At 43.0% G+C, this 12,500-nt stretch overlaps 1 protein-coding gene across 5 annotated transcripts in view; it reads right to left on the bottom strand.

Annotated features, from left to right (window-relative positions):
* Positions 1–12,500, bottom strand: part of LOC110172162 (diacylglycerol kinase delta-like) — a 51,706-nt gene that overhangs the window by 20,781 nt on the left and 18,425 nt on the right. For all 5 annotated transcript variants that reach the window (XM_055166584.1, XM_055166583.1, XM_055166582.1 and 2 more), the window contains 6 exons: positions 11,552–11,714; positions 6,234–6,342; positions 5,365–5,504; positions 2,442–2,526; positions 2,262–2,356; positions 1,430–1,529 (listed from right to left, as the gene is read on the bottom strand). In XM_055166584.1, the coding sequence (XP_055022559.1) occupies positions 1,430–1,529; positions 2,262–2,356; positions 2,442–2,526; positions 5,365–5,504; positions 6,234–6,342; positions 11,552–11,714 (692 nt within the window). The remainder of the gene's footprint in view (positions 1–1,429; positions 1,530–2,261; positions 2,357–2,441; positions 2,527–5,364; positions 5,505–6,233; positions 6,343–11,551; positions 11,715–12,500) is intronic.

The following is a 12,500-nucleotide window of genomic DNA, read 5'->3' as shown; positions in this document are numbered from 1 at the left end:
GACTCTGGGGGACTCTGGGGGACTCTGGGGGACTCTGGGGGACTCTGGGGGACTCTGGGGGACTCTGGGGGACTCTGGGGGACTCTGGAGGACTCTGGGGGACTCTGGGGGACTCTGGGGGACTCTGGGGACTCTGGACTCTGGGGACTCTGGAGGGACTCTGGAGGACTCTGGGGGACTCTGGACTCTGGGGACTCTGGGGACTCTGGGGGACTCTGGGGACTCTGACTCTGGGGACTCTGGGGACTCTGGGGGACTCTGGGGGACTCTGGGGGACTCTGGGGGACTCTGGGGGACTCTGGGGGACTCTGGGGGACTCTGGGGGGAGGACTCTGGGGGACTCTGGGGGACTCTCTGGGGACTCTGGGGGACTCTGGGGACTCTGGGGACTCTGGGGACTCTGGGGACTCTGGGGAACCCTGGAGGACTGGTCTTTTACTGGATTTAGTGATTTGGAGTGAGATGGAGAGTTTGTTCAACTTGTTCTGTTGTTTATAGTTTATCTGAAGAACTGTCAAATATGTGACAGTGTGAACAGTCTGTTCTTCTCTCTTCGTTTGTTTTTACTACAACTTCACTTTACACAGGAAATATCTGCTCCTGATCTCTCATTTTATTAAATACATTTCCACCTTAAAGTGCCACTTATGTTTTTTCTTTTTCATTACAAATTTTTTAGCTGGTGCGACTTACAGTCTGAAAAGTGCAGTACACACATTATGCAGTAGTTCAGGGGTGTCAAACATACGGCCCGGGGGCCAGATCCGGCCCTCCAAGACCTTTAATCTGGCCCTTAGGTGATTTTCTACTCAAATATTTGAATGATATTTTCTATTAAAATCTTGTTAATTTTTTGTGGTGTTTATCACAGCAGCGTCTCCAGCGTCTCTGTACGTGGCCCCTCCCACCAGAGCAGCACAAATGAAGACTTGTCTCTTTCCAAACGCTCTTAAAGGACGATCGTTTTGACTGTTGACCGTGACACCCTCATCAGAAAAATGTCCAACATGAGAAAAGTGGAGCCGAGTGCAGGATTTTACAACAAAAATGGACTTATTCCTGTTTACAGACAAGTTCATGTTCAAACTTTGTGTTGAAATTGAATTTTTCTTAAAGTTTCAGGTTGTTCATAATATTATAATATTTGGTAAAAGAAAGAGTTCATCAGTTAAAAAAGATTTCTGTAATAGATTTGTGTTTCTCTGCACAAATATTTGAACTTATTGTTATTTTTGGGGTTTATATGACATGAGTTTTCTGATCCGGACACTTTGGATCAAAGTCGGTTGGACACGACCCCCGGAACAAAATGAGTTTGACACCCCTGCAGTACTGCAGTAGTGCAGTAGTAGTACTGCAGTAGTGCAGTAGTGCAGTAGTGCAGTAGTAGTACTGCAGTAGTGCAGTAGTAGTACTTTATATGAAGTACCTTTTTGGCCATAGCCTCAGACTCCTCTGAGCTCTCGGTGTTTTTCTCATACGCTTTTCCAACTCGAGCCACGAAGTCCTTCACCGTCTCACACAGAACCCTGACACACACACACACACACACACATTAACACACATGTACACATACACACACAGATACAGATACACACAGATTCACACAGATACACACACACACACACACACACACACACAGAAGAAGAAAGAGCACAGAGTTAAAGCCACACACTGTCACTTTTCGGGCATAAACTAAACTAAAATAATGACGTGAATGAACTGATTTTTATTTTATTTGTTTGGATTTTTATGTCTCTGAAAAACGGTGCGTCCTGACTGTGAGCTGCTCGCCTCTCCACAAACCCGACTCCTGCCCATTCCCATGGAAATGTTTTTCCCTTGGCTTTAATATTCCACAGTATGGCATTAATCTACAGTAACTGAGGCAAAAGACTTTTACGAGACGTCCAGGAGGAAAGTGACGTCACTCTGGGGCTGTTCTACATGTACGTCTACGGTGGGAAGTTCAGCTAAGTCAAGTCGAGTCATTTCCCGTGTGGCTCGTTAAAGTTAAAGTTTAAGTCTAAGTTTCCATGGCGACACAACACACACTCGAAAACGTTTAAGATCGTCTGAAAACTCAAGAAAAAAACAAACAAACAGGATAAATATCAAAAGTTCTTCTGTCATAAAACTCTTCTATCTCCATGGAAAATGTTCCGAAGTGCGGTTTTACATTTGTAACCTGCAGAAAGTCCCGCACTGTGGCTTTAATGTGGTGATAAAATGAGAAGAAGATGATGAAGAGGTGTTTTTACTTTGCAGAGGAGATGACCACAGAGTGCTGGTCCGAGGTCAGGATCTTAGACAGATGAGCCGCCACCGAGTCCTCGTAAGTCAGGATCTGAGGGACCTGAGGGACCGGAGGGACCAGGAGCGGGGAGTTAGTTAAAATAAAAGAGTGAAATGTGTAAATCTTTAAGTGTTTAAAGTGTCACCTCTGAGTCATCGCTGCACTCCTCTGTCACCGTCGACGTGGAGTGTTGCCGCGGCAACTTAGTCTCATACACCATAATACTCCACCTACAGGAGGACAGAGGAACTACACTTTACACTTTATACTCCACCTACAGGAGGACAGAGGAACTACACTTTATACTTTATACTCCACCTACAGGAGGACAGAGGAACTACACTTTACACTTTATACTCCACCTACAGGAGGACAGAGGAACTACACTTTATACTTTATACTCCACCTACAGGAGGACAGAGGAACTACACTTTATACTTTATACTCCACCTACAGGAGGACAGAGGAACTACACTTTATACTTTATACTCCACCTACACACTTTCTGAGCTTTCTGTCCACACTTCTGTTATGCGTCCTCATTTTTGACATTTTATCCTCATTTCGGACGCTCGGACGCCGGTGTTGCATGCATCACCACAAATCCCCGCCCATATTTCACCTGCGACGCTGCGATAGTCGTGTTTGAAACTGCTGTTGAACAAAAGCAAACGCCTAAAAGGAAGTCGTCCTTCAAACACGCTCGGTGCTCAGATCAGGTTTTGCCAGCAGGAGCACCACAGGAGAACACTCTGTCTTGTGTATCATCTGAGCCCGGACAGAACCAGAGCTGCTCCCGCTGGGTCTGGACTCTGGGTCTGGACTCTGGGTCTGGACTCTGGGTCTGGACTCTGGGTCAGGACTCTGGGTCTGGACTCTGGGTCAGGACTCTGGGTCTGGACTCTGGGTCTGGACTCTGGGTCAGGACTCTGGGTCTGGACTCTGGGTCTGGACTCTGGGTCTGGACTCTGGTCTGGATCTAGTCCGACTGTATTTCTCACATTTAGGCTAAAATCAGGACATTTTTAAAGTTGAATCAATTGAACAGGCTCTTATTGACATAAAATGATTTGGTTAATTAAAGCCTAAAATAACAAAAGCTGTTGTTACGTGAACATGAGGAACACCGAGTCGTCTCTGTGAGTGCAGGTCCTGACCAGAGGTACACACCCCAGTTTAGACTCACTCTGGAGCCACACGTTCACACACTGGTTCTTGCTCAGTTCATCGTGTGTTTCATTCTCTGTTTTGGTCGTTGTTGGTAAAATAATTCTAAAATGAATCACGTCTGCGTCTGGACAATAATCTGTTTTTGCTCTGGAGTCGTCCAGCGCGTCGTTTCAGAGGAGACGTGTTTCTCCCATGATGCATCTGGAATAGTTGGTCTGGACCTGCTGTCTGTGGTTTGGACCCGAGTTCAGGTTCACACCAGAGGAACCGACCCAGAGTTTGACATTTGGTTTGGATTCAAGCGAACCGAGACCACCTCTTTTTTGAGGTCTCGGTCTGTTTGATTTAGTCCGAGTCTTGAGTCCGATTGAAGCTTTCACACCAACGAAAACAAACTAAGAACTTTTGGTTCGAATGGACCGTTTGGTGCAACAACAAATACTGGTTAGTTTAGTTTAGTTTATTAAGATCCCCATCAGCTACTGAAACATCAGCAGCTGTTCTTCCTGGGGTCTCCTCAAATTCATTACATACAAACTGTTATATAACACATAAACTTTACACACAGAGACACAGGCACACACACACACACACACACACACACACACACACACAGACACACACACACACAGACACACACACACACAGACACACACTCACACACACACAGAGACACACACACACACAGACACACACACACACACACACACACACACACACAGACACACACACAGACACACACACACACACACACACACACACACAGACACACACTCACACACACACAGAGACACACACACACACACACACACAGACACAGACACACACAGACACACACACACACACACACAGACACACACACACACACAGACACACACACACACACACACACACACACACACACACACACACACACACACACACACACACACAGACACACACACACACACACACACACACACACACACACACACACAGACACACACACAGACACACACACACACACACAGAGACACACACACACACACACACACAGAGACACACACACAGACACAGACACACACACACACACACACACACACACACACACACACACACACACACACACACACAGACACACACACACACACACACACACACACACACACACACACAGACACACACACACACACACACGATAACAAGACATGAAAGCTCAATGTTTAGGCAAAGTAATAAGTAAAATGTAAAAATAAACAATTAAAACAGATATCAAAAACAATAATACATAAATAAACAGTAAATAATCATTGTGTAAAACGGAACAGTTTTAACTTTTTTTGAAAAAGCTTTTTGTTATTTTCAAACAACAAAAATGCTGCCAGTGCGTTCCATGCAGCCACGGCACGATAACTAACAGTTCGCTGCATTTGATTGGTTCTGCACACAGGAAATACACCACTTATATTTGGACTTTGACGGGTTTCGTAATTGTGGGTATCTGAGAAAAACACTAATTAGTTAATAATTATTTCTGGGATTTTAATTAAAATTCTATTTCTAATAAAAGTTAATAAATGGTACCTGAATCTGGATTTTACAGTCAGCCAGGCCGACTCATCGTGCACAGTGAGAGTCTGTGTGAAAGAACCCCAAGTGTGCTAATTTTCAGAGTCATGCCGGTGGTCACCCTACCCCTGACCCCTGACCCCGGCGTGACCCCCGGCGTGACCCCCGGCGTGACCCCGGCGTGACCCCCGGCCCCCGTGACCCCGGCGTGACCCCCCGTGACCCCGGCGTGACCCCCGGCGTGACCCCTGGCGTGACCCCCGGCGTGACCCCGGCGTGACCCCGGCGTGACCCCCGGCGTGACCCCCGGCGTGACCCCGGCGTGACCCCCGGCGTGACCCCGCCCTCACCTGTCGAGCATCTTGGTGGAGGCTCGTTCCAGTTTCTCCAGGATCTGAGGCAGCTGAGCGTCGTCGTCACAGGCGGCGCCCCAACCCAGAACCCGAGCCAGGTCATTCCCCGTCCCCAGAGGAAGCACGCCCAGCTGACACTGCACACACACACAGACATACACACACAGAGAATTACACCTGATGCCCTCCCACACGCCCAGCTGACACTGCACACACACACAGACATACACACACAGAGAATTACACCTGATGCCCTCCCACACGCCCAGCTGACACTGCACACACACACACAGACATACACACACAGAGAATTACACCTGATGCCCTCCCACACGCCCAGCTGACACTGCACACACACACACAGACATACACACACAGAGAATTACACCTGATGCCCTCCCACACGCCCAGCTGACTCTGCACACACACACACAGACATACACACACGACACCTGATGCCCTCCACACGCCCAGCTGACACACACAGAGACATACACACACAGAGAATTACACCTGATGCCTCCCCATGCCCACTGACACTGCACACACACACAGACATACACACACAGAGAATTACACCTGATGCCCTCCCACACGCCCAGCTGACTCTGCACACACACAGAGACATACACACACAGAGAATTACACCTGATGCCCTCCCACACGCCCAGCTGACTCTGCACACACACACAGAGACATACACACACAGAGAATTACACCTGATGCCCTCCCTGTGTGTCAGGTGCCCTCCCTGTGTGTCAGAGTGTGTCAGGTTCCCTCCCCGTGTGTCAGAGTGTGTCAGATGCCCTCCCCGTGTGTGTCAGGTGCCCTCCCCGTGTGTCAGGTTGCGTCAGATGCCCTCCCACCTGCTTGTGGAGCATGAGGGCGTCGATCTCGGACAGGACCCAGCCCACGCTCCCGTCTCCTCCACACACCAGGATCCTGAAGGTGTCGAACCTCTGGAACAGACGCAGCCTGAACGCAAAAGTGACAGAGTGGAGCTTTAAAAGGACAGGAGAGACAGGGCGGTGGGAGAGAGGCTCCTGCGCTGGTGAAAGGACAGATCTGAGTCACAGAGTCTAGAGTCTGAAAAGTGTTTGGACACAAACTCATCAGTGATTCTTTTGTGTTTGTCACGTTTTACATTTTACACACAAACAGAAAACAACATGAGTCACACACACAGACTCTACACACGACGCTACACACACAAAGTGAGTATGAGCACGACTCAGCTCCACCACAGCCAGAGGTCCTCTCTCTGTAAGTACTGCAGTATATTTTAGTACTGGGCCCGGTCAAACAGAAATAAACAACAAGGCCAAAAATTCAAGTGAATTCATGTGATATAAAAGTGTATTGAACAGATACATATGTACTCTAGTTTATGAAACTGTTTGACCTTTTTTCTGTTCCATTTTTGGTTCTAAAGTTCCATCCGTTTTAAACAGACCATGTATGAAACATGGAACAAAAAATTATTGTGAAAATTTCAATCATATCTTGTGTTATTCCATCTTTGAACTGTTAATGATCGACATGATTTAAAAAAAAAAAAAAGTATTTAAAATGATAAAAAATGTTCTTGGAAGGACTGACATATTTTATAGAAATAGTTTCTTTCATTTTGAAGTAATATTAAAATATTCAGAAGAAAAAAGTGACAAATGATGTAAAATCCTGCACCTTCTACTTGTTTGTACAATTTTCCCTCCGTTACTTTTCCCTCCGTTACCATGAACTTTCTTAATAAAAAATCTCATGAGTCAAAAAGTCAGAGGTTTTTCAACCTAATCTTGTACCATATGGTAGAAAACTATATGAAGCAAATATTCAAACCAGTTTGTTCAGGATATGGAAGTGAGAACCAAGAGTTATCACTGTTTGGATTTATTGTATTTCATTCCCTCCGTTACCGACATGAGTTTTTTACATTTTTTGTGTTGAACTTGAAAGAATCTCACAGGTTTAACTTGACCCTGTTGGAGTGTAACTCTTTCCTACATTCTGATACTTTACTTATTTCAATAGTTCCTCTAGTTTCTGAATAAGAAACATTTGAATGTCAAAAATCTGACCCTGTTTCCTCCGTTACCACTTGACCAGACCCAGATGTAGTATATTGTAGTACTGCAGTAGTAGTAGTAGTAGTAGTGTAGTATAGTGTGTAGTACTGCAGTATAGTAGTAGTAGTGCAGTAGTATTGTGTGTATTACAATAGTATGGTGTGTAGTACAGTAGTACAGTGTGTAGTACAGTAGTATAGTGTGTAGTACAGTAGTATAGTGTGTAGTACAGTAGTATAGTGTGTAGTACAGTAGTATAGTAGTAGTACAGTAGTATAGTGTGTAGTGCAGTAGTATAGTAGTAGTACAGTAGTATAGTAGTAGTACAGTAGTATAGTGTGTAGTACAGTAGTATAGTGTGTAGTACAGTAGTATAGTGTGTAGTGCAGTAGTATAGTAGTAGTACAGTAGTATAGTAGTACAGTAGTATAGTGTGTAGTACAGTAGTATAGTGTGTAGTACAATAGTATAGTGTGTAGTGCAGTAGTATAGTAGTAGTACAGTAGTATAGTAGTACAGTAGTATAGTGTGTAGTACAGTAGTATAGTGTGTAGTACAATAGTATAGTGTGTAGTGCAGTAGTATAGTAGTAGTACAGTAGTATAGTAGTACAGTATATAGTGTTAGTACAGTAGTGTGTAGTACAGTCAGTCAGACCTCCACAGCACTGAGACTGCTCTTATCAAGGTGACAATATGACATCCGCCTGAACACTGATGCAGGCAAAGTCTCAGTCTTGATCCTGTTAGATCTGAGTGCTGCTTTTGACACTGTCGATCATGGATCCTCTTACAGAGACTAGAGGACTGGGTGGGCATCTCTGGTACTGTACTAAACTGGTTCAAGTCCTATCTAGAAGACAGGAAGTATTTTGTTGAAATTGGAAACTGTGTCTCAGATGACATGGCCCTGACCTGTGGGGTGCCTCAGGGGTCAATCCTGGGCCCCCTGTTGTTCAATCTCTACATGCTGCCCCCTACAGGCCAGTTAATAAGCAGCAATAACGTGTCCTACCACAATTATGCAGACGACACTCAGATCTACGTCTCTCTGGCAGCAGGAGACTATGGACCAGTGGAGTCACTTGGTCACTGCATCCAACAGATCAGTGTGTGGATGCAAAACAACTTTCTCCAGCTAAACTCTGACAAGACTGAAGTCATAGTGTTTGGTCCACAGAAACAAAGGGACAGTGTCAGCATCACCTCCAGTCTCTCTCTCTAAAACCTTCAAATCAGGCAAGAAATCTCGGGGTAATAATGGACTCAGACTTGAACTTTAACAGCCACATCAAATCAATAACATCTGCAGCCTTTTACCATCTAAAAAACATAGCAAAAATCAAAGGTTTACTGTCTAAATCAGACTTGGAGAAACTTATCCATGTGTTTGTCTCCAGTAGGTTAGATACTGTAATGTTCTGCTCACTGGTCTCTCCAAACGAGCTGTGAGACGCTGCAGAACATCCAGAACATCCAGAACATCCAGAACATCCACAACATCCAGAACATCCAGAACATCCAGAACGCTGCAGCTCGGGTCCTTACTCGAACTAGGAAGTACGAGCACATAAGTCCTGTGCTCAGGTCTCTGCTCTGGCTCCTGTGCCTCAGAGAATAGACTTTAAAGCAGCTCTGCTTGTGTACAAGTCTCTCCATGGCCGAGCACCAAAGTCCATCTGTGACATGTTAGTGTCATATGAACATCTCACACTCTGAGGAGCTCAGGGACGACCTCCTGCTGGTGCCCAGAGTCACGAACTAAACAAGGGGAGTCAGAGTTTCAGGTTCATGCAGCTAAAACCTGGAACAGTCTGAACATGTGAGACAGACTCTTCTGTGACGCTGTTTAAATCCAGACTCAAAACATTTCTGTTTAACTGTGCAAATAACTGAAAGGTTTTCATTCCGCACTCTTCTCTCTTTTTTAATTTTAATCTTCATGATTATTTATGTTTTGATTTGTTTTTATTATGATTTTAATGTATTTCTTATTCTGTAAAGCACTTTGAATTACTTTGTGTATGAATTGTGCTATACAAATAAACTTGCCTTGCCTTGCCTATAGTGTGTAGTGCAGTAGTATAGTGTGTAGTACAGTAGTATAGTGTGTAGTACAGTAGTATAGTAGTAGTACAGTAGTATAGTGTGTAGTACAGTAGTATAGTAGTAGTACAGTAGTATAGTGTGTAGTATAGTAGTAGTACAGTAGTATAGTGTGTAGTACAGTAGTATAGTGTGTAGTACAGTAGTATAGTAGTAGTACAGTAGTATAGTGTGTAGTACAGTAGTATAGTAGTAGTACAGTAGTATAGTGTGTAGTACAGTAGTATAGTGTGTAGTACAGTAGTATAGTGTAGTGTAGTACAGTAGTATAGTGTGTAGTACAGTAGTATAGTGTGTAGTACAGTAGTATAGTAGTAGTACAGTAGTATAGTGTGTAGTACAGTAGTATAGTAGTAGTACAGTAGTATAGTGTGTAGTACAGTAGTAGTAGTAGTACAGTAGTATAGTGTGTAGTACAGTAGTATAGTAGTAGTACAGTAGTATAGTAGTAGTACAGTAGTATAGTGTGTAGTACAGTAGTATAGTAGTAGTACAGTAGTATAGTAGTAGTACAGTAGTATAGTAGTAGTACAGTAGTATAGTGTGTAGTACAGTAGTATAGTAGTAGTACAGTAGTATAGTAGTAGTAGTACAGTAGTAGTAGTAGTAGTGTGTAGTACAGTAGTATAGTAGTAGTAGTAGTACAGTAGTATAGTGTGTAGTAGTACAGTAGTATAGTAGTAGTACAGTAGTACAGTAGTATAGTAGTAGTAGTACAGTAGTATAGTAGTGTGTAGTACAGTAGTATAGTAGTAGTAGTAGTACAGTAGTATAGTAGTAGTAGTACAGTAGTATAGTAGTAGTAGTAGTAGTAGTAGTAGTAGTGTAGTACAGTAGTATAGTAGTATAGTAGTACAGTAGTATAGTGTGTAGTACAGTAGTATAGTAGTAGTAGTATAGTAGTAGTACAGTAGTATAGTAGTAGTACAGTAGTATAGTAGTGTGTAGTAGTACAGTAGTATAGTGTGTAGTAGTAGTAGTAGTACAGTAGTATAGTAGTATAGTACAGTAGTATACAGTAGTAGTGTAGTACAGTAGTATAGTAGTAGTAGTAGTGTACAGTAGTATAGTAGTAGTAGTAGTAGTAACAGTAGTATAGTGTGTAGTACAGTAGTATAGTAGTAGTACAGTAGTATAGTGTGTAGTACAGTAGTATAGTAGTAGTACAGTAGTATAGTAGTAGTAGTAGTACAGTAGTATAGTAGTACAGTAGTACAGTAGTATAGTAGTAGTACAGTAGTATAGTAGTACAGTAGTATAGTGTGTAGTACAGTAGTATAGTAGTAGTGTAGTACAGTAGTATAGTAGTGTAGTACAGTAGTATAGTGTAGTAGTAGTAGTATAGTAGTATAGTAGTAGTATAGTAGTAGTGTAGTACAGTAGTATAGTAGTAGTACAGTAGTATAGTAGTAGTACAGTAGTATAGTGTGTAGTACAGTAGTATAGTGTGTAGTACAGTAGTATAGTAGTAGTACAGTAGTATAGTGTGTAGTACAGTAGTATAGTGTAGTAGTATAGTAGTAGTACAGTAGTATAGTAGTAGTACAGTAGTATAGTGTGTAGTACAGTAGTATAGTAGTAGTACAGTAGTATAGTGTGTAGTACAGTAGTATAGTAGTAGTACAGTAGTATAGTGTGTAGTACAGTAGTATAGTAGTAGTACAGTAGTATAGTGTGTAGTACAGTAGTATAGTAGTAGTACAGTAGTATAGTGTGTAGTACAGTAGTATAGTAGTAGTAGTACAGTAGTATAGTAGTAGTATAGTATAGTAGTACAGTAGTATAGTGTAGTAGTAGTAGTAGTACAGTAGTATAGTAGTAGTAGTAGTAGTATAGTGTGTAGTTAGTACAGTAGTATAGTAGTAGTAGTACAGTAGTATAGTGTGTAGTAGTACAGTAGTATAGTAGTAGTATAGTAGTAGTACAGTAGTATAGTGTGTAGTACAGTAGTATAGTAGTAGTAGTAGTACAGTAGTATAGTAGTAATACAGTAGTATAGTGTGTAGTATATACCCGAGGTGAGGTCCTCCGTTCATCAGGTCGAACACTTGTGCCGGGTTGAGGAGTTGTTTGAATCGTCGGAGAAACTTGACTCCCTGATTGTCTCCACTTTTGGAGTTGACGAAGACGAGGAGCGGAGACGTGCAGGAGGGAGGACACGACGCCTTCCAGAACCCTGCAGGACAGACACACACGAGAACATACACACACGGTGAACCAAACACACACAGGAACATACACACACACACATACACACACACGCAGTGAACCAAACACACACAGGAACACACACACGGGTTTACGGTGAACAAATCAAACACACCTTCAACAAACACAACACACTTCAATCACACAAATAACAACATAAACAAATGAACTGACAGTGAGAGTATGAACTGTAGTACTAAGTACTAGTACTAGTACTGTTGTGTACTTGTGTTGCAGTAGTAGTACTGTTGTGTAGTAGTAGTGTTGTTGTGTGGTAGTAGTGTTGTTGTTGTGTAGTAGTGTTGTTGTGTAGTAGTAGTGTTGTTGTGTAGTAGTAGTGTTGTTGTGTAGTAGTAGTGTTGTTGTGTAGTAGTAGTAGTAGTTGTGTGTAGTAGTGTTGTTGTGTAGTAGTAGTGTTGTTTGTGTGGTAGTAGTGTTGTTGTGTAGTAGTAGTGTTGTTGTGTAGTAGTAGTGTTGTTGTGTAGTAGTGTAGTAGTGTGTGGTAGTAGTGTTGTTGTGTAGTAGTAGTGTTGTTGTGTAGTAGTAGTGTTGTTGTGTAGTAGTAGTTTGTTGTGTAGTAGTAGTATAGTTGTGTGGTAGTAGTGTTGTTGTGTAGTAGTAGTGTTGTTGTGTAGTAGTAGTGTTGTTGTGTAGCAGTAGTACTGTTGTGTAGTAGTAGTACTGTTGTGTAGTAGTACTGTTGTGTGGTAGTAGTGTAGTTGTGTAGTAGTAGTGTTGTTGTGTAGTAGTAGTG

This window comes from Boleophthalmus pectinirostris, unplaced genomic scaffold (assembly GCF_026225935.1).
Source record: "Boleophthalmus pectinirostris isolate CB_2022bp ecotype Guang Dong unplaced genomic scaffold, ASM2622593v1 HiC_scaffold_9, whole genome shotgun sequence".
Taxonomy (NCBI): domain Eukaryota; kingdom Metazoa; phylum Chordata; class Actinopteri; order Gobiiformes; family Gobiidae; genus Boleophthalmus; species Boleophthalmus pectinirostris.
Note: the sequence above shows the minus strand (reverse complement) of the source record. Positions and strands in the feature narration are given on the sequence as shown.